The following is a 24,325-nucleotide window of genomic DNA, read 5'->3' as shown; positions in this document are numbered from 1 at the left end:
TCTTGAATCAATCTATCTATAAAAAAACCGCATCAAAATATGTTGTGTAATTTTAAAGATCTAGGCATACATAGGGACAGACAGCGGTAAGCGGCATTGTTTCATACTATGTAATGATGATTGTAATCCAACGATGTCTAAAAGTGTTCATGCACACTTTAGTGGCTACATGTCCCGTTACTTGCTGTTTTCCTGTCGTGATGTTTTAGAAACTATCGTAACAATCAGCCTGGTCTTAAGGACAACAAGCGCCCTAGTGCAAGTACAAGTAGTGTTCCTCCCAAAAAAAAATTGAAGATCGCCGGGGCGCCTCATCGATGGTCCAAGACTTGACCATATCAGCGAGGCGCTCCCATTGTGCAGCGCCTGGGCTTTGATCCATAAAGACGGGCCCGATAACGGTACAGCATCGTTAGCGGTGTAGTTTATCTTTATTTTATGACACGATCGGGGCCTTTATTTTTTTTATGAGAATTTTTTTTTTAAGCTAATATAGGGTACGGTAAATTATACACTTAATTTAAAATCAAATTTGTATTTTCACTTCATCCTTACTGCTATAACAATATTAAATAAGCTTAATTAATTATGTATATAATATATTACTTAGGCGTGGCACTTATCTATGAATTATAAAAAATTACATTACACATATTCAATATAACACGGCCAATAAATGCCATCATCACGAAACGAAACTGTTCATAATATTTCTAGCCTAAAATTATTATCTATAATTACGTGTGATCTACATTGTCTACACAAATTCTCAACACCATTGTCTTTTGTGAGCATATATTTATTGAATAAAACGATACAAAACTTTTATTGTGGACGTGAAATATGATTTTTGGCAACATTTTTGGCTCCTTCCCCAAAATATATGAGAATTAATTATTACATTTTCATCAAATAAAACACTTTATAGACTATAGATAATGAATATGACAGTTATAGTTTTTTTAAAGTTAACAACGATGCTAAAATAAACGAAAATATCACAATTCGGGTCTAAAACTAAGATACCTGTTTACGTGTAACTATTCTTACAATAGGACAGTAATATTATGTTATCTATATTCTAAAACAAGTGTTGCCACTAACACCCAATTTCCCGTTTTCGTTAAGTATTATATTTTGTATTAAACTTTGACATTAACAATTTAGGATGCACGCAATAAAAGTTGATCGACTATAAAATTAAACAATAAAAAAATATCAACGTAAATATAATCGTAGAATCTCCGCATCTTTAGAACGGTTACTCACGCATTACTTCTGTATCTAATAAAAATATATCTTAGCGACCATTTATTAGTATTACTGACCAACATCGATCATATGTCTCGAGAATATTTGACAGAAATTAATAATAATACAGCACTTAAAAATGCCTACTGAAATTAATATTTATGTCAATTGTACATACAAATAACGGAAAATTGGACCCTTAGCAAAACTTTATTAAATTTAATTTATATACGTTTAAATAAAAGAACAAATGTACTAATATATTTATTTTCAAATTAGGAACAACATTATTCTACTGAGCCAAAAATCGTACGTGACCACTATTTAATAGACAAAACATCGGTAATGTTACTATTACAATAAATTAGGTGCTATAGACTAGACTGTCAGTTTGATGAAAATAAGTGCGAAATAATTTTTTATCGCAGATTCTTACCTGCTTTACGACAAATTAGTGTTTTCAATCACATTAGCGAAAACCAGGCGTGTTTTAGTACTTTAGTATTGGACATCTATTTAACATAAAGTTAAAAAAAGGAACATAAAAAAACACTCAATTAGAGATGAGTGTTTTTTTTTAATAACCTATGATGAGTATTACAAACAGTGGGTAGTTTCGATTTTACGTTAAGTTAGCATTTAAATCTATTCATTGTCTTAAAAATATTTTTAAAAAGAGTTATAAGAGTTGTAATGAAAATTATGTGCAGCAAATTATTGTGATATCAAATAGTGTTTAACTTTATTGCTAAAATTGAAGAAATTAAATCTCCAGAAATAAATGCGTTGGCATCATGTCATCATCCAACATTGATCGTGCAAAAAGTTCATCAAATAAAAAAAAGCACTGCAACATTGATTTTTAAAAATTACCGAATAAGCGATAGCGGAAGACCAATGTGATTGAGCAGAATCGAAAATTGTTATAGCCACATTACAGATTAAAAAAATAAACCATCCGTACCTCACATGGAATGGTCTCATCTTACGACTTCTACCTTTTCAACCAAAAGTCACCTACACACTTTAAATATATGCTACACTTTTAAAAAAAGTACGAGCAATCAATCAGTTGCCAAAACGAACAGCCATTACAAATTTGAACACTGTTTATTATCTAGTAAATGTCATTTAACCTTTCCCGTCTGGCATCACGATGCACACTGTCGCAGGTCTTTGTTTATCTGTGTATTTATTATCTGTGTATATACTCTTAGTTGGAGCACTGTGACATATTTCGTCTGTGGTCGTTAGTTTACATTCTACACGGTAGTTGCAGTTCGTTGTCCCGCAATCAAAGTCCGAGTGGGGCACAGAATTCGGGATACTCTCGATGGTTTTCGACTCGTCTTTGAAAGTTGGATAGCTGAAATTACAAAATGATTACTCAATAAAAACAATTAATACATACATACATTAATTTTAAACTATTCGATATTAAAACAGTATTTTTATATTACATAATATGATCAAGATTTCATTGGTAAGCAATAAATATATATGCATACGAATAAATATGATCGAAACGTAACTAAACTATTTCGTAGGATTTATAATAGTTATATATATGACAGCATATAGCAATAAATATTTTCTTTATTTGAATGATCATCAAAATACAGTATACTATACTGGTGCCAAAATTGGTAGATTTTCTATTGGTGGACTTTAATCTTTTTTAATGGCTGGAAGACTAAACTTAAATAAACAACGGACTTGGCCTTTAAATTGATATAACATTATTGGTCGTGATCTAACATAATATAAATATATATATATATATTCATTATCTATTCATTAAATTAAAATCAAAATATATTTATTCAAGTAGGATTTTTTTTGACAGTTACTTTTGAATCTTCATTTTACAAAACCATATTAAGTGAAGCTACCAGCGGTTCGGAATGTCGATACCGAGAAGAACCGGCAACAAGCTCAGTTGTTACTCTTTTCCAAAATTTATAATACAAAGTTATGTATGTTAATTTTATATGTATGTTGTATATAGCATATCCTGCCTGGAAGTCTACACTACTATAAAAGAGTGTTTTAACTTTCGGCGTAGTTATCATCGTAGCTTGTAAAGTAAACTTATATTATAATATAATTTGTTAAGTGGAATAGTATTGTGTTATAATTAGTGATATATTATATAGATTAAGAGCTATTTATAGTATATATAATATAGCTATTAACAAAACGCATGGAATAAGTAAATCTAAGGTTTTTTATCTCTACTCCTATTGCCATTGAAACAGACTAAAGTTAATTTACAATATTCTGAATCAAATAATGAATGAGTACAATAAATGTTGACCTATAATTAAATGTTTATTAGAATGGTATTAATGGCAGTCAAAGTTTGAATTTAATAAGTAGGTACCTTTAAAAAGACTGAATTAGAAGTTTAAAAATAGAACGAGTGGTCTTAACCGAGTATCACCAAGTTCAACCGCATCAATTGAGCTTAAATATTGCACACACATGGTGCTGGTTACATTAAATATACAAATTAGTATTTCCGAACTGAATTTATCCAGATTTGAAATCACAGCTTACTATATTTTTAGTATCAAAATATTTGTTCAAAATTACTTTGGTGAATCATCATACCTTAACGGAGGTGGAGTAGGGGACCGAGACAATGGAAAACTGGCGACCTCCCTTGAAATGGCGAGCGATTTGATAGAACCGAATGTTTGCTCTGGACTTAACGGCGCTCCGAGCACTGACGCCATTCCTCTGTAATATAAAATGCAAAGCATATTAATATAATGAAAATTTACTAAAGGCATATTTCTAGGTACAGAGGTAATATAATAAAAATTTAAAAAGCAAAAAGGGGTGAATGGGTTAAATAGTGTTTTAATTAAATTAAAAGCTATTAATATTCATAAAATATATTTTATGCATTATCTTGTTACTTATAAATTTTACTAAAATAACAAATACAAATTACAGATAAGATACAACAAAGGGCACAGACTACACGTCTGTATCAAAAATATAACAATAAATAAATAAAAGAAAATACTTTAATTCAATTTAATTTAAAAATATTTTTATTTGGATTTAGTCAGTCAATACTCACACAACTGAATCACTAGGTACTAAGAAGGGTAATGGAGGCGGGCACGGCGCGTCGGCCCGTGCTGGCGAGGCGGGCTCCGTAGAACGCGGACAGCGTGGCGTCTCGCCCTCCTCTATCATACCGAGCCAACCACGCAACCAACGATACAGACCACTAGGACTACCTGTAATAGGCAATCGAAATATGTTCATGGAGTCAGAAAATATTAGAATTAAAACTGGATAATAATATATTATATAGATTATTGAAAAAGTATAGTCAACGAAAGTAAAGAAACTCGATTGGGTTTGTCTCTTAAATTTACAGTATTTGATATCATTTTAATCGAGACGATTCATCCAAACCGATGCGAGCGATTGAGGAACAGCGAGGTAAAACAATAATTACTCTCAGATAAAATCAGGATAAAAGAGGAAGCACTTGCTCATTATTACAATACCTGTATATTACATTGAATTGTATACATGGTAGATTCACATTTAATTTAACACCATAACATGACGATTCGAAATATTTTACTTACGTGAGTATTTTCTGCTATTCTGTGGACTCAGGGGGTAGAAGTCCCCGTGTATGGGACAATGGAAAGCCAGTCTTCGCTGTCGGCGTTGAGCGGCTCGCATCAACATACATAAAACAATACCTGAGAAACACAAAATATTTACACATTTCACATTTGCTGGATGAACAATTTTATTATTAGGTTATGGTAAGCGCTTTCGCTAATAAAAAACAGCATTGTATGAATTATTAACTCTTCTATACACATTATGATATGTCCCTTGTGCTTCTAATTATACTGACTCAGGTATCGTTTATACTGAAACACAGCATTACGTATTGCTGTTCAGCGGTAGAATACATTTTGTTCGTGCCTTCCCAGACAATTTGCTCCTTCTTACCGAGACCCAGATATTATATCCGGCTAATACCACTTTTGTCATCTACCCGAGGTACAAATTGGACAATTAATTATGTAACGCGGGCTGCTGGTTGCCTTTACTTCACAGATGATAATACGAGTATGGTTTCTTTTACAGACCCTATTGGAAATCTTAACTACAACAAACATATTATAAAAGTATTTGTATCCAATAACATCCATACATAAGATGTAAAATTTAATTGGCATATCACTAACGACTATTAAAAGTTTGAGAAGAAACAAATCATAACCAATAGTTTTAATAACTTGAGCTCAACCTGAAAATACTTTATGAACAACTTATAACTTATTGACAACCGTCAACCGCGACTTCGTTCGCGTAAGGCGTAAAAAATCTATAGCCTGGGATTCAAACTTACTGTATACCAAATATCATCAGATGAAAGAGCAGCAGACAGACAAATTAGAGTTATTTTCGCCTATATAATATTAGTATAGATTTAATCAAATTATCCTGTTAGTCTTTTCATTACCCAGTTTACATGCCCTTAAGCTGAGGATGATGTCAGTTATCTTTTATTTATATGACACTGTGACGTTGGCATATAATCAAATCAATCTATATACTTCATTCAACTATTTTACAAGTAAATTTGAATCGTAAGAATTAAATGTAAGACTCATAAGAAATCGTTAGCCATTTCTTTAAAAATATTCCAACGTATAAATCGTGATATCAAATTAAAAGTTCGTGAATGACAGTTTCATCGCGTTTATTAAACGTTTTAAATTGAAACGTCACGACATTTTTGTCGTGTCGGGTGTGTGGTCACGAAGTCGTGTCTGACTCTGAAATTAAACCTAAAAGCAAAACTACTTTTTTAATATGCTTTCATTTCTGTCAAAGGTTACCTTAATATAGACAAATAGGTATTATAACAACATAATTAATTTTATGACGCATTCATCCAACGTCATCTATAAATAGATACGCCCTCACTGTTTCAAAGGGTTTACTTTTATGTTTATTTTTAGTATTTTTTTTCTTGACCATGGTGATAAAAATAAACATATACCTACTATTATTGAAAAAAATCCGCAGATTTACCTACCACTTTAAACTAAAAAAATATTTTTATATGAATTCATAGTCAGTTACTTTTGAAAAATTAAACAATAACACTATAAATAATAAAGCCGAATCGAGAACCTCCTTCTTTATTTAGTCGGCTAATATAATTACAGCTCAGTAAATTACATTTCGATCAATTTACGACGCGTATTTCGAAATAAATTTTATATCCAATGACGTACTTTAGTTATAAATTACATATATTGTTTTTTATTTCATATAATATGTTTATTACATAATATGTAATAAATCTATAGAACAATATTGTATATGTCCAAAATAAATCAACTAAAGAGCCAGGTCACTGGTTTCATACGTTACCCCCTAAAAATCTTGGAACACTTTTAGATAATGAAGCATTCCGCATATCAATTGACCTGCGACTGAGAACACCGCTGTGCTTTAAACTCATATGCCATGATCTCTCCTTGTACAAGGAGTTCATGCAGGTTTTTCCGTCACGGTTCTCTTAATGACATAATAAGTAGGGTTCTTGTCACCATCGACGCTCCTTCTCTTATTGAGCCCCGTGAAATTCATCGTGATGATGACAAGAGTTCTGATTGACTGACATTGGTTCGTTGGCACCGTCGCATACCATCAGTGAAACAATATTAAGGGCCGGAAAAAGCCGAAGCGAACAAACGATCCAAATATTCGGGTCTTATTCCAAATTATATTTTTGTCCCATTTGCTGTTGGAACTTAGACCTCGCCTTATTGCCTCTACTGGTGACAGGAGGTCTGGTTCATTTTTTGCCCAGAGTATCGAAATTGCGATTCAACAGGGAAATGCTGCTAGCATTCTTGCTACCATTTCACACGGTCATTATTTATACGGTAACGGTACGGTATTTTTAATTCTTATTTTTATATACTTAAGGCTTTAATGTTCATAAATCTTATCTGTCGAAAATATATATTATAATCATATGGTTGAATAGATGAATTATTTTGAAAAACTCAAAATGAAGTTCCACAATGGTAGAGGTATTTTTTAAAAACACACTTGAAACTGACGCGAGTTTCAAGTGTGTTATTGTGTATTTGTGTTATGAAATTAAGTGATATGTGATATTATAATAATTATAACGTAACGTAACGTAACGTAACGTAATAACGCATCAAAAGAGCGTATCTCCGTCAGACGGTTTTCAATATTTTAACGAGATTGATAAGAAATATGTTCTTGCAGAATTGTTCGGCTGTAGGTATTGTACAAGCTTTACTCTAATGTCGTGTGAAGCGATTATTATCTAAACGTCTTAAAATACAAGTAAAATTTGAATAATTTTGTATCATATTGTATTATATATATTACCGACCAGTTTAAATTAATTAATTTAAATAAGGTCGCTATTAAAACCCAAAACGGACGAAAGAACAAGCAAAATAAATACAGAGTCTTTGTTAAAACCACACGGATAAAGCAGTGAGCAAAATTAGAAGATATTTAGGTTCAATCTCTGAATACGCAAGGGTCTAATTAGGAGATCCCGTGTTTTGTTTATAATATTTATATAAAGATAAGCTTATTTCTCATGTTATTAAACTACCTTAAGTAACTCTTTTGTAGAGCAATGTCAACGTCATTTTTACTAAAGAATTTAAGAAAACGACTGATCAGTTAAATTAACTGACACATCAACGGACGTTTCTGTGCAACATAATATTAAGAAAAGTGAGTTTATAACAATATATTAGACGATTTCAAGTTATTTAACAAAACCGCAATAGTTTGCGCATAATTTTCAGGGACGATTGTTTATCTATTGGTAGTTATCAACTTATTAATTTTATTAATATAATGCTTCAATCTAGACTAAGTACAGTTAGATTGACATATTATAAAAGAGCATCAACATGCTTCAAATGATTCAAGAATAAAAAAATAAAATTGTAACACTCTGTCTTACAAAATTAATTGGAATCCTGGCCCCTATATTAGTAAGCCCATGTCTTAAGCGAAAGTTATTTGAAAAAAAAGAATTCTAACAACGCTTTCTATAAGGCATGAATCTTATTACAAATATTTGATTTCCTCTAAAAACAAAAGGTTCTCGAAATATACCTAAGATGACGATTTTTTAATGTCGTAGAGAAACAGAGCCTCTAAGAAACAATACAGTGAATCTACTCTGTTTGAATACACGGTATGTTTCAGTAATTTGAATGAAAATCAAGGTACTTCAGCTTGGAATGTTGTATACAATTCGTTATTTGTTGTTATTTGTGTATCTGTTTTGTTTCGTAACAAAGCTTGAGTTGCAGACTTCGTGATATCAATTTGCATAATTCACCTGAAATATCTTTTATCAATACTGCGACGTATAAAACATTACTATCTACGATGAGACATTTTAATTCATCATCCGTAGTGTTTTAAAGAGTTTTGTCTACATTTTCGCTTCCACCAGCTATGATTTTGTAGAGCTTAAAAAATATATTAGTAAAAATAAATTCATACACAATAATGTTTCCCCAAAATGGCGCTCTGGTTGGCTGGTTTTCGAAATTAACTACAATAACTACTAAAGAATTTACAATATAATTTTAGTGCAGTTATTACGCTAGGATACGATAGATGGCCTTGAAGTCAAGTTATTAATAAAATATATATTTATAGACTTATATTTATGAATTACATGATTAGTTTTGTGCCAAAAAGGAAAATCGCAAAATTGGACCCGATAGGTGGCGATAAGAATTATTCTAGTTGTCGAATATCATACACAAATACTAAATGAAGTATAGTTCTTAATCCATATACAAATGATTTCAAGAAAAAACCGAATATCACAATTTTATATTCTTAGAGTTTTACTACACGCATTAAAAGCAAGGAAATAGAACACTTTAGCAATAAAGAAAGAAATATTTATTAACCAGTGGGTACATGGATGTACAAATAGTCATTAATTTCAAAATTTTGATGTAGTTTTACATACCCTATGTTTATGTCAATATTAACAAAGCATAAAGCGGTTATAGTTTAAAGTATTAATGTTTAAACACCCTGTAAGTCTATCAATCATATCTACGTTAAACATAAAGAAATGTATATAAAATTAAAACAAAATAAACATAGTTCTAAGTACGTCGGTGCGTAAAAACTTCTAACTATATTAATCGTAAACAATCGTGTTAATGGCTTCTGAATTACAAACTCATGTACAGAGTACACAAAGGGTAGAAATATCGCGTTAATTCAGACTTAACTTAAGGTTATGCAAACATGAAGTTACCAGCTATTGTCATAAGAGCGCCCGCGACAATGCAAACAGGGCCAAGGACACGTGAGTTGCCCGTGAACGCGATCCTCGCTGCGTAGTGGTCAGGCTCCTCATTTTCACCGCAACCGCGATACGACGCCGCTGCAACAAAATATAATCACTTTACATACCTTATTTTATATATCTATATTTATAATAAGGACGTTAAATCGTTTTGGTCCTACGTTTGTATTCTACGGATGAGTCGGATTGCCATTCCATCGGAATACTTAGTACACTTGTGTTATCTGATGGCAGATTTTCCTATGCTTCTGGCAAATCTGCCGTCGATGATAGCTAAAATCGGTCAGGGGACATCATAATTTATAATGTAAGGCTTCGCTAGTTTGCTTCGTTGAACGCGTTAACCTTTAGCGGATTACGTGTGTATGTATGCAAATATTTGAATTAGCGCTACAGTACTAGAAATGCCCGCAATATGATTATGTTTTATTAAACTGGATCCATTTTTTTAAAGTAATGCTGTCACGTTCAAATAATTAATAAATAATCAATACTTCGTAACTAAATAGTTACTATATAGGAAGGAGTGACCGACAGAAGAATATCGGGAGGGGTTCAAAGTCTGCATCCTTTAAGGCACGTGGATTGCGTTCCAAAACGCTGGTAAATAGAACGATAAGTTCAAAACAAATCTCGAATAAGAATTTAATCACAAAAGAGAATAAACATAAAAAAGGTTTTATAAAAAATCTTTCGATTGTTTCTGAAGTCGATTTGAAGGTAAGATACAAAAAAGGCATTAATCGTAATAAATTTTCATAAAAGTAGACAAAAAGCAGCGACTAAATGTCTCTTGAGAATTCACTTTTCTCGTTAATCTTTTGTTTAAATGAGAATAAAAGACGGTATCCTCAGAGGAATTCCGTTCTTCAATACCTTCATTGTTCACAATTCATCCTTGGTATTTAGTACATGTTCGTGTTTATATCACAGTTCCTATCATGAGGCATAAGCTATATATCGTATAGGATTATCTAAACAATCTATACTAATATCATAAATACGAAAATAACTATGTCTTTATATCTTTTTGGTACTCAAATTTGTTATGAACCAAGTTTGAACTACTAGGAAGGACATAGGCTTTTTTATCACTGACACCTTATGACTAACTCCTAAAATGCGAGCGAAACCGAGGGCGTATTATTTGTCGACCTAACAAATAGTACAGTAATACTATTAATAGCTACCTACAAACCATTTTGACAAAGCTTTTCATCATTAAAACTAATTCATTCAAAAGTGAACCTTAAAGACGAACAAATAAGACTTTAAATAGTATAGAAAAAGATTATCATCATACATGTAAATGTTTATAATCAAATACAAACAGAACAAGAGCGAAGAAGGGTTTTCATATGGAACATCGTTCCCATTAATCTTCACTTGGAGTGAAGTTTGAAGATTCAAAACACATTTGAAATGGTTGTGTCTAAGTGAAGTGTGACGTAATCTTTCAACACTACTTGGTTTATGAGACTACTGAATATATTGCAATTATCGTAAATACTTAACAAATGCAGCTGCTGATTTTTTTTTCTGCTTATGTTTCGGTTCTGAAATAACTTCCGCAATATTTATTGTAAGCGAAATCTCTACAACCAGATATTGATAATTTTATGATACGAATACAATTGAGACCAACAACCTTGTCTCCGAATGAATGCCTAGAAAACTAAAATGACAGAATAAAATTGTCCTTCTTTTTATTGAGAACCAAAACAGAATGTGTTACATTTTGCGAACAAGCAAAAATCAATCATAAGAGTTTAGGTATATTAAAACAATTTCGCTTTGTTATTTCTTAATGATCAAATAGAGCAAAGGAACTGGTCACCCCTATCCATTGGCAATAACACTGTAACAAATATAAACCATATTTAACATCATCCCTAAGTTGTTATATCCCTTGTTTGTATAAATATCCATGTTTGGAATCACTAAGAAGAAGACGGTACAGACGGACGGACAGAAATCTTCTAAACCTTCTAGACTATTTCCTGTCCCGTGAAACGATTCATAGATATTATTTTACAATTGTGTCCACTCTATTGGCAGTGAATTTGTTGGTTCGTAAAATTTAATTTATCTTACCAGTAAGAACGCATCCAACCAGCATAAACAGGAACCCAAAGATAGGAAGAATGATCTGGCAATTGGCGGCAACTACCACCCCAGCGACCGCTAGACCACCTTCTACTTTTTCCACTCGCAGCCGCGATATGGCGGGAGGACATCGCGGCTTGCCAGCTGGAGCACGCACCAACGGCTCTCCGGGAGGGGACGTCGTCCTACGAAAAATAAAACATTTATTATAAAAATGTGTACTTTATGGCTTAACCAAATCTGTCGAGATTTAGAATGTAAATTATTATCTTTGGTTTAGTTATTTTATTTACATAATATGATTTTATACATATATTAAGTTAAATATGAACTTGAGAACAATTCGACCATTTCAATATATTTTGTACTTTATTAGATTCGAGTTGTATCAAATATTACTATTTCTACAGAAAAGCATATTGTTAAATTTTAGTTTTAAACAAAAAAAAATTGAAAATGTCTTTATAAAAATAACATATTGTTAAGATTTAAATGTTTTTTTTTTTTTTTAACTAATCTGAATCAGTAATTAAAGCATTAATAGCTTCACAGGACTGTAGAGCTATTAATGCTGTAAGAACAATCTCGAAAAATTGTCTGAAAGATAAATTGTCAAAATACGTAAGTGTTAATATATTTATCGTTGTTCTAAGTGTAACAATAAACATTTGCACGGGGCATTGCGTAAAGCGTGTTTAACGGACAATGCCGCTGACGTTTGACATGTGAAATTTAATTTTAGTGAAACGCGGAAATTTCGTTGACTGTTTGTCAACGTTACAAAATATGACATTGTTCGTAAGTAGATTTTGGTCTGTTTAAGGTAAATCGACTTCAGCTCCGTTTGACTGATCACCATGAATATATTTTTTCATTGGGTTATATTATCAATTTCGTCGTTAATCGCTACTAGATGGCGCTGTAAGACAGTTTTATATCGTTTAACTGTAATTATACGAATAATATAGACACTTTACTTTCCTTTAGCTCATATATATATTTCATTTGTTAATATACAACTACATTATTATTGGATGTCTAATCTGACACCAAATATATATCATTCATATCCGTAAAAAAGTATTAGTTCCTTTTTTGGCTTAAAATAGTTACAGTTCAATAATTTTATATTGAAATTGATCACCTTGCATCAATGTATTTAATGCTTGATCCGAACTGTACGCGGGTTTCAGTTTTATGTTCCATATATTAATAACATTTAAATTCGTAACAAAAAGCTCTTGAAAAATTTACTTCGCTATTGTTTAAGATCCGTCGCGTGTATTGTCCAAGTCTGTTCTTAATTGGTTTTTATAAAAAAAAAATGCTGTTTATTTTGTCTGCGTTTTGTTTTTATAAACCTTGGATAATATCGATCTAAACACATTTTCGTAATCCGCTTTAATTAAAATTGGCACTTTTACGATTTCTTTGTTTTTCTTCGATTGATTGATTTATTGATAACGTAATGAGCTAAAATCGTAGGTTTATAACCGATTCTAAGCCATAAAGTTTTTATATATATCAAATAGGTAATTTATGTCCACGAAAATACATTTTAATCTCATTATTATGACTTATGAATAATAAGATTAAAAAGTAAAAAAGTTTATTAACATAGAGTTTTTATATATTGTTTTTTAATCGTACTTCATTTATGTCCTTCACATGCGAGTTTTCTTGCATATTATATTTAGACGCTTATAAAATGAATTATACGCATAAATAAATTAGTTTGATTAATTTAGTAATTGTTTGCATATGTATATTATATTCGTAAAAGCTATAACGTGATAATGATAACAGATGTCTTATAAGAGTTATAGAAAATTAAGGTTGTATTAGTCGTGAGGAAACCTGCATTTGTCTAATTTCAACGAAATTATGCCACATGTGTATTCCACCAACCCGCATTGGAGCAGCGTGGTGGAATATGCTCCATACCTTCTCCTCAAAGGGAGAGGAGGCCTTAGCCCAGCAGTGGAAAATTTACAGGCTGTTTATGTTTATTTTTTAAGGCGCTGGCATACTTTAAGTACATCTTTAAATCCGCATAATTATAATATTATTGAACAAAAAATTTTTTTTTTCCGAAATCGTGTAAATAATTTGAAAAAATACCAAATATTTATCAGCAATGAATAACGTTCGAGATACGTGGGTGCCGTTGTGTAAGCAAAATTCATATTAATAAACAAAGAATAATCTTGAGAAATTTCCTCATACCATATAACAATATGTTATTTATGTCTTCGAGTTGGAAAGACGTATGTAATGTCGTTTGGAATTATTCTTTTTATGGTATAATCTTAGCGGAAGACATATTTTCTAAGATAATATATTATATAAAGAAACGAAATGTTATATATAAAAATGGATGTTGTGTATTTGATATTAATAGACTTCGACAATGTTTGACCGATCAACGTGCTTTTTATTCAGAATAGTATTGGGGTTCTTCCTGACTGGTCTGTGTTAGCCTGTCTGGGTACGGGCCTCGAGGATTCCATCTTTACCAGTGCTTTTCCTCACCGATAGCCTCCGCTACGATGGCAATCCTTAAGGCCTGAAAAGCCAAGGCCATTTATAACTCGCTACTAGATGGCACTGCAGTACATCGATCTATACACTTCAAATGTTTATCATGAAAACAATTGAAATATATTTGATCACGGAGAATATTTTGTGCTTAATCGGATAACAATTTTCAAACAACAACATACAACTTATGTCCGTTATATATAAGCATCATTGACATAGACTTACAAGCACTTTAATTTCTGTCTTTTTTTTAAAGGAGTGAACAGTTTTAATAGATTTCGAAAGAGAAGAACATCAATAACTCTTAGTTTTTGTATTTGTTTATGCATATACTCAGATAGGCAATGATTTGTTGCTGATTTGAATCGAATATTTTAAGTAATGTCTGCTGCTTTATTGAAAAAAAATCCAATATTTTGACTCGTATAGCCTTTGTCATAATTATTATAGTCTCAGTCGTATTTCTCTATTGTGTTCCTGCATTGAGTTTCAAGTTCTTATAAAATAGTTCTACAGATAGAACTATAAATAATATACGCTTAAGTATAACAATAACTTTTAATTTGTGACCAAGGAACACACGTTGTATATTCTTACAAAACGAAGCTTAAATCTGGCATCAGTTCAAAATATTATGTAATCTATTTTTACTAAAGAGAGATGGGATATTTGTCTCAAATACGAAATAGTTCTTGTTAAAACGAGATAAATATATATTTCTCAATAAATTCCTGCAAATGAAATAGATATATGCTGTTTAATCTGTATGACATTATTGACATTACCCGATATATTTAAATATGCAATAGGATTCGACAACTCCAGTACAGTTTGGAAGACTTCGTAGCTTGGTAACTATGTGTATAAAAAATGTTTACGGAAGACTGACTAACGTTGACGCCTCGAAAATATTTTGTTTATTTTTATCTTATAGCTGTATTACGCGAAGGTTTCTGTTTTATATTTAACGAATATCACAACTCTTAGTCATTTTCAAACAATTTAATACATACAATTTATTTGATTAAGTTTTTTGCGTTATCAGACTCGTTTATGCTATTTGATTGTGTTTATTTCAATTACATATAATATGTTGTAATACATATGTTAATGTAAGAACATGGTATTATATATATAGAGTAGGAAGTATTACTTCATTAATAATTACATGTTTAAACACGCTGTTTTATTGCGAATTACGAAATCTTTCAATTGCCATAATTTATTTTCTTTTGTTGCAGGATTCCTTAAAATATTTTCATTTACGGTCGAGCACTAAATTATTTTTTATTTGCAAAATTTCGCGACAGGTTATGTCAGTTTTTCTGATTTTGATTACGCGCGACCTTGAACAAAAGTGAGATATGTCCTGCCAATTGTATTTTCAACACTTGTGTAAAGATTATTAAACCATATTCAATGTCCATTAAGAACGAAAACATTATATACTAACTCTTCCGAGCTTGTTTATTTTAAACTGTATTTTTTTCTCTTTTTTTTTCTAACAAACAATAAACGACCGTTTTAATATTACTTCACTTAATTCAATTAGACGTCAGAAATGCCAACAGTTATTCATTTTATTTATTCACAGTACGTTGAGCATGCGTTAAATAATATATGATATGATATATATCTACCAATACGAAATAAAAAAAGATTATATTACTCGTAGCTACTAATTATAAAAATAAATGGTCTCGGTGCCAATTTGTCTTTAAAGTTCGGAAAAACTTTGACGTTTACGTCATTTCTATATTATAAAAAAACTGCTAAGCTAAATTAGATAAACACTTATTTATTATACTTCTAACAAAGAAATCAGTTAAATCATTTGAGCATTCTGTAAAAGTGATGAAAACATTCACACACGTAGACATGTAAGTACTTTCTTACACACATAGATACAACACAAAAATTATATTAAAAAAAGAAATTTTAATATTCGAATAACGCAAAACGAATACGATTTCGGTTTTTAAGTTTTATTAAATGCACTCAACTTAAAACTACCAGTGCAATTTCAAACTCAGCATTTAGTTTTTCAACAGCAAAACTCATTGATGCATTAATTTTTTATATGGCGAATTGAACAAGAACACGAATCGAATTAAACAGCGTTGCACTTTAACATTCATAAAATATACTGATATTGATTTTTGATGTAATATTAATTTATTTTCAAATCAGTTTAAGCGTTACTATTTAATAACTACCTGTAAATGTATGTATTCTTCAATGCTTCAATGTTAAACGCAGAGTGGCATTTGACCACGGATGTTTCATGGACATATTTACATATATCTTTGTGTTAAATCTAAACATATAATTTGTTTAGTCATAAGACATGTACAAATTATCTACTCATTAGCCGATTATTAACTGAATACTTGGTAGATAAGATTTTCGAACAAGAGTAATTCTTTTTAAGCTTTTATTAAAGAGCTCATATTCGATAATTTCTTCTTAAATAAGTAATATCTGCTAAAACGTGTTGTCAGTACATTTGATGTATTTCTCTTATTGTTTTGATTGGCACAGGCACGTGTATTAAAATTCCAGGAGGTCAATTCTACTAACATTCCCAACCGAACCGCAACTGGATTAAAACATTTAAGAAATGCTCACTTACTAAATTAAATGTTTACACATAAGGTAGATATGTTTATGAGCCACGTGATAATAAGGAGTCACTTTCGTCCATAGACAATTCAACTGTTAAATAACTGTCTATATGTTACCAACGTGATCTTAGACTATGACTTTTGTCTCTATAGTTATAAGGTCTTACTAATTAAAATGAAACACATACAAAAAAATGTTTTGGTGTTAAAATAATGTTGGGAGAATGATACCCACGCAGACCGGCACACACATAGCTTTAGCACCGGAAATTAAGGCAATATAATATGTAAATTGAATAGTTGCGGAAATTAATACAACCATCGATGATTGAATGAAGCGATACCTCTCTAGATATAAATAAACAGATGAACGCTTAATCCATAGCAACGACGCAAGCGCTAAATATATCCGTGGACCGCAAACAGCGACAGTACATGCATCGAATTACGAATGTAAAATAAGATTTTACACAAATAACGTTCTGATTGCTCTCTTCATGGAGTGCGAGTTCAATTGCATCGAGTTACTTTCATTGGATCGGATTAAGTTCCTCGCGTTGGTTGGAAAAAGGAGTGCGATTATCTATCTTTTATCACCATTTCAATTGGTGTTGATTTGTACCGTGACTACCCGTCTCGGATTCGCACGTGTAAAATAAAAGCGACCACATAAAACATTTGTTTTTGAATGACAATTATACTGCAAATTATAAAATTTCTGTTTTTATATTCCAGAACCGTCTTAGGCTTACGCACAAATATTGTTAAGTTAACCGATGAACTGCTCATTACTTCTAGTTTAATTCCGTCTTGATTATTTTCTTGATTTTACACCTCTAGTATATCACAATTAATATATCTATACAAATATCATAAAGGAGAAATATTCTTTTGTATGTAGGGGTAACCTCCGGAAGTCCAATCCAATTCTTAATATGGTAGAAAACTTTATTATTGCTGAGAGCTCTAGGGTATCAATTATATTTGTATCAGAATATTATAATATTACAATGCACCCATACGACGTTTAGGCGGGTCGCTAGTAACTAATACAAAGATAAAGAATAGTAAGTAATAGTCAATCATAGGATAGAAACATATGTGGAATTGCCGGTAGTATGTTGATGTTGCTACAAATCCTCGTATTACTTTTACGTTTGTTATGAGCTTGTTACGGCAGATGCGATGAAGACATAAAAAATGTTTACACCCGTTAATGTCGAAGCAAATTAATTAATTTATTTATTTTTAATTTTAATATTTACTCAACTCTTCTCATGATATTTTTTTCGGTTTCGGCTTTTGCTTTTTTTTTTATTATATTTTTTTACGTAATCAATACGCGAATCATGGTGCACTCTATTTGTCACCAAATGACCTGAAAAAAATGCGCTAAAAGGACCTGATACACTTTTTTCCTCAAATTTTCAATAGAAAACTAGATTTAAATGCGTTAAGAGCGTAGTTTGTAAGCGTGGGAATTAATTTTAGAACACACACATAGGTACTTTTCAATAATACAGTTGCATTGTGCAGTGTATCGTACGCATCCCCGGAGATAATCAGTTGCTTGTTTTCGGTGCAACGAATAAATTAAATTTTCATTGCGCGTTCATAACGTAGGATTTATAAAAATACATTTCATTACGAGTAATGTATTAGCTATAAGGTTGTCACTCGCAAACGCAATTATAAATTATTTGTTAGCATAGGGTGCGGTCAGAGTGCATTAAGATGCCAAATATTCATTATGATTTTTATTGTTTCAACTGCTTTCGTCTAACTAAATAATAATAATTATTTTCTTGATATTTTAAGGTTGGTAGATATACCGAATTAAATTAAAGTAAAGACACATTAAATAATCACTTCTTAAATTTTATAAATATAAATAACGAAGTTAAATATAATTTTTTTCAATACTCTATTTTTAAGTAAAATATTCGAAAAAAATATTTTAAATCAACTTCTCGTCCATTTCGGTACAAATACTATTTTTCATAGTGAGCAATTCGGTTTTACAAGAGGTCGCTCGACAACTGATGCGAGAATAGCACTTCTTAAACATATTTACGATGCTTGACAAAAATCACAAAATGCTATTGGAGTATTCTGTGATTTGTCTAAAGCATTTGATTGTGTAGAACACGAGACGCTTCTTTATAAGCTCAAATACTACGGTATTAAAGGTAAAGCTCTTGATCTCATTGCTTCATATTTAAGTCAAAGAGTCCAGCAAGTTTTAATTAATGGCATAAAGTTTTCTGGATCTACGTTATAAATGAGTGTTCCACAAGGATCAATTTTGGGTCCCTTTCTATTTCTACTATATATAAATGATCTTCCTTTCTATGTTAAAGGTATTTGTGTTATAATGTTGTTTGCTGACGATACTTCACTGATTTTTAAGGTAGACAGGAAAAAACTGACTATGACGATGTGAACGGTGCATTATCACAGATACACGATTGGTTTACAGTAAATAATTTAGTTTTGAATACTCAAAAAACGAAATGTGTAGTTTTTACCCTACCAAAGTTTAGAAAGCAAAATTATAATATATCTTTAAATGGTGGCCGGTGGCGTTTTTTTTGGGAATAGCATTGGATTCCAAACTTCAGCGGAGTCCTCATTTATCGTCCCTGACAGGAAGACTCAGCTCCGCAGCATAAAAATTAACAATTGTGTCCCACGACACTCGCGCCCCATCCTTATGCTAACTTGTCTATGTGTGCGTAGACGTTTTGCGAAATTATAAGAGTCGGCTCCAAATAAAAATAGACGTGCTCTCACCTTGGGCTCTGGGGAGGGACTGAAAATTTATTGACAGCGATGTCGAATAATAAGTCAAAATCGTCAAATTATTTTCTCCATACTAAAATGTATGGACGACGAATGCCAAAAAGTAAGCAATATTTAAATAAAAATTACTATAATATTGTGAGATATAATAGAAATTGAACACGGTGAACTTATTATTTACACTTTCGTGTTCCCATTTAACCAAAAATACATGTATAAACTAGCCGCTAAATAGCTTAAAAAATTCTAACAGAAAAGGTCGATTTCAGTGTTTGGAGTGATGTTGACGATTAATTTACCAGGTTATTGATACAAATTTTATAAATATCATGCGGTGAAACTTGAGATATATCTATTGAGATACTGAATGTATTTTTTTATCCATAACCAATGCTCCAGTTTTAAGATATTTTAAAAATAGTAAGCGCTATTTTGGCGTTCCGCAAGGACTGTCCTCTTAAGATCGTTTCAAGATCAGAGCGAATGTTTTGACGGATCCGTTTAGTGCACTTTGTTGAAGATATATTAGGAAGAAACATACAAGTTTTACTAATGGTTTAATTATTTGGATTTCTCGTTCAAGCTTCATGTGATAGATTTCGTTTATTATTTTTATGATGAAAATTGTTATGACTGTTCGAATTAAACGTCAGCCAAGCTTTTAAATTCCTTTGCTATTTCGAATACTAAATAAACTCACTCGATTTGTAATTTAGATTTTTTACTCATAGTATAATTTTTACTGTTATGATTATATTTTAAAAAGTTAATTAATAGGTATGTGACATATATTATTCGACTCCAAAAGGAGGAAGTTCTCAATTCGTCTGCATATATTTATATATCTGTAGTCAGATAACTGTTTTGTTTTTTAGCGTTGGGTTATACCAAATGGATATTTCAAGTTGTTAAAGTTATATTTCAAACGTACGTTCAGCAATAAAATACTTATATTGGTTTTTCTATATTTAATTCAATTTCACTTTCATGTGAGCAAACTTTGTCATCAAATTGATATTTTGTTTCTACAAAAATATTTAGCCTCTTCATTGTCAAGCAAAAATCGTGCACACGATAATTGCCAAAACGTGTTGCGTACGTAGACTTGGCTCTAATATTTTACCTACGTAAGAGACTAACGGATCTTCATTAATTGTTAAACCAGAATAGATGACAATTTTTTTTTATTTTCGGCATCATTGCGCGGAAAAGTTTTTAATGTATTTAAAGTTGTTAAATAAGAACACAATTTGGAAGCTGTTTATGCTATTACTTATATTCCTATAGCGGCTGAAATAGTTGCCAATGTTAGGTACGCAATATATTTTTTGATTGAGGATTCTAATATATCTTAGTAAATCATTTTATAGATGGAATAGTCATATAACTTGCAATTAAATTTAAGTAATTTTACATTATGTATATACACATCATATAACAGTATGAGAATCAGTGCCATCTTTGGCATACAAGTATTTAGAGCGATAGAACTTTTCACAAGTAGCAACACAGGATTTCAGGTGCTTAATTTTTGTTTATAATTCATCTCTTGCTCGTCGGTGATGTGACATCATATGTGTAGCCACTGACGCGCAATGGAGTAGCGTGATGGTAAGTAAGCACAATTACTGTTACTTTATGTAAAAAAAAAAATGCGTCATTCATAAATAACTAGTGAGTCTCCCGCGAAAATTCGCGTTTATTCAAAAGATTTTTTAAGAATTTCGAAACCTATGACAGGTTTTATTTTGATTTCATTTCATTGTAAACTGCAAGTAACTCATCTACATGTGGCGCCAAAATTATGAAACCTTATTCCAATGAAATTCTTAATGTCAAATAGTATACATTAGTTCAGTTAGAATTGGAGTTTGTTGAAAACAATTTACTTTAATTTTATTAAGGTTTTTCATTTTTTTCTTATACAACCGTAATACTGCTCTCTAAGCGTCCTTTTTTCTATCAAATAATTCATTTGTTAAACTGTAACAGTATAGTAAATAGCAATCAAGAATCCTCTTTAATTTATCTGCACATCTATAGCTGGAGCTCTTCAAAACGAGACCATAGTCGATTTCATATGTGCTGCTATTGTCCCATAATCACTGGGACAAAAATCGGCTTACGCTATAAATATATAAGATATGAAATTTTATTTATAAATACATTCCTATAACATGGTTCTTTCAACTGGGTAAGACATTACAGAGCATGATGTGAACACCTGTCGACCTTTCGTTATTTACGCGTCCAATTTACAAATTCATTTTATTAAACGACGCCAAATACCTAAGATATCAACTAGAAAGTATAGTATTTATAGAACTGTATAAGAAAACATGCCTTATTTCATTTGGTTTTTATGTCTCCTTTTTGTAGAGGTATCCTCTCCGAGAAAAATCGAAAGTCACCGCAGAACACGAAAGTGAATTTAAGAATGTGATACGCGAAATTGACTGTAATAATTATTACATTTATTAGATACACGTATCGAAATGGCGTATCGACATATTGACAACATTTCGGGAGTGATATACGAAGTGATTTCTCACAGAATCGAACTACTGGCAAAAAAAAAATGGTCGTATGTATTTATAAACGATCTCCTTTAATAAAAGTCTTGGATACTAATGACTATATAATATTTATCATAGCAGAAATATTCTTTAATAAAATAAAATAATAATTCGTTTTTAACGACATATTTAACATACGTAACATAATATTAACAGTCTGTAAATTTCCCACTGCTGGGCTAAGGTCTCCTCTCCCTTTGAGGAGAAGGTTTGGAGCATATTCCACCACGTTGCTCCAATGCGAGTTGGTGGATACACATGTGGTAAAATTTCGTTGAAATTAGACACATGCAGGTTTCCTCATGGTGTTTTCCTTTACCGCCGAGCACGAGATGAATTATAAACACAAATTAAGCACATGAAAATTCAGTGGTGCTTGCCTGGATTTGAACCCGCAATCATTGGTTAAGACGCACGCCTTCTAACCACTGGGCTATCTCGGCTCTTCATTCGACGGCATATTTAATATTTAGTAATCAATGTACAATCGCATTAAACAAAAAAGGACTCATTATAATACAATGGGTACAGTCGCAAACCAAAATGGCATGACAATATACTAGCCATAAGTTCAACGGTTATATTTGTTGAACTTAACTGTGCTATTAAACTAATTATTAATCTTTATTGAAACCTTATTATCTATGTCTAAATAGGCCATCACCAGACCGGTTCTGTACTTTTTCTTTTGTCATCAACCTTTTTTTTTTTTTAGTAGCAATAGTAGATTTGGAAAACCTTGTCGTTGTTAGTGTTGTCCATAAATAAACTAATATCGACCACTGAACGAATTAATAATAAAATATTATCCTCGACATGACGTTAAACTGTCGTAAATACACTTATGTAGAACGTAAAAGGACTCAGTATAATTGTTCTAAGAGGCCTTGATATACATCAATACAGGTCCACTTAGGGTGGTAATGGAAGAGCGTCTAGACCACGTTAGGTGGTTTACAGTACATCTGACAACAGCCGAAGTGTCGCGGTATATATCTTTACTCTCACAAAACAGACGGATGATCTTTTGGCCTAAAAAGATACAGCATTAAACATTAAAATATGTATCAAAATCGTACGTACGTAGAGCACGTGTTATTTTTTATAGCTTAGAAAGGTAACGTATTTACGAAGTGGGGTATTTATCGTTATTCTCTTTTCAATGTTATTAGACTGTTATCCTACTATGTACCTACTTAATTTAATTTCATATTATTTATTTACGTAGACAATTAAATAAGTATTCACTAAAATCAATTGTAATTGTAAATGAAAGCATATACTTTTTTAATGTTTGTTTTATATAATAATACTTATTTAGATATATAAGTTTATATATCTAAATCAGCAGTGAAATTCTGTAAGACTTTACTTCGTATCTCATTTGTAAAATTTTGACAATTCGCTCACTGTGATACGCTATTTTGATAAGTGTATTTTAATACATTTTATAATTATCATAGACAAAGTCTCATATCACGTTCTGACATTTCACGTTTGTTTTCTGCCGTGAGTTATGAGTTTCTCCTTACAGAATACGTCTACTGTACTTTCGTGACGTCGTTATTGCGATGCTTAATTTATTATATTTCAAATGTATTTGTTTTCAATGTTTAATAATTATAACAGTGTTTCTTTTGTATAGATATACGATTGTAAAGACAAAACCATATTGAGTCTAAAGTGAATTATTATCAGAGATAAATCGAATGATGATTTAAACTAGATGCACATTTAAAACTTACAATAGCAATGCTTTATATACTATACTTATATGTTATGTGAAATCTGCACAATAGCTATGTAGGAAGTTACTGAATACAATGCTACTTCCGCTTTGATCTTTAATAATAGTCGACGAGCGATACGACAAAGTACACTCGAAAAAAATATTGTATTCGTATTTAAAATAAAGAAAAGGTCATTGATCTGTAATAAATTATGAAAACCAGCTACCCGCCTCGGATTTGCACTAGCAACACTGTAAAGATAAATATAATTAAATGAAGTTTTCCCTAGAA

The 24,325-nt window shown here is 31.3% G+C and overlaps 1 protein-coding gene across 2 annotated transcripts in view; it reads right to left on the bottom strand.

Moving 5' to 3' along the window:
* Positions 1-519: 519 nt before the first annotated feature.
* Positions 520-24,325, bottom strand: part of LOC113398345 (uncharacterized) — a 100,344-nt gene continuing 76,538 nt past the window's right edge. For both annotated transcript variants that reach the window (XM_026637058.2, XM_026637059.2), the window contains exons 2-7: positions 11,750-11,946; positions 9,605-9,733; positions 4,866-4,985; positions 4,343-4,505; positions 3,865-3,993; positions 520-2,617 (exon numbers count right to left, since the gene is read on the bottom strand). In XM_026637058.2, coding sequence (XP_026492843.1) covers positions 2,383-2,617; positions 3,865-3,993; positions 4,343-4,505; positions 4,866-4,985; positions 9,605-9,733; positions 11,750-11,946 — 973 coding nt within the window. In that variant the 3' untranslated portion in view covers positions 520-2,382. The remainder of the gene's footprint in view (positions 2,618-3,864; positions 3,994-4,342; positions 4,506-4,865; positions 4,986-9,604; positions 9,734-11,749; positions 11,947-24,325) is intronic.

The sequence above is a fragment of the Vanessa tameamea genome, chromosome 7, assembly GCF_037043105.1.
Source record: "Vanessa tameamea isolate UH-Manoa-2023 chromosome 7, ilVanTame1 primary haplotype, whole genome shotgun sequence".
Lineage (NCBI taxonomy): Eukaryota > Metazoa > Arthropoda > Insecta > Lepidoptera > Nymphalidae > Vanessa > Vanessa tameamea.
This window is presented reverse-complemented; position numbering and strand designations above follow the sequence as displayed.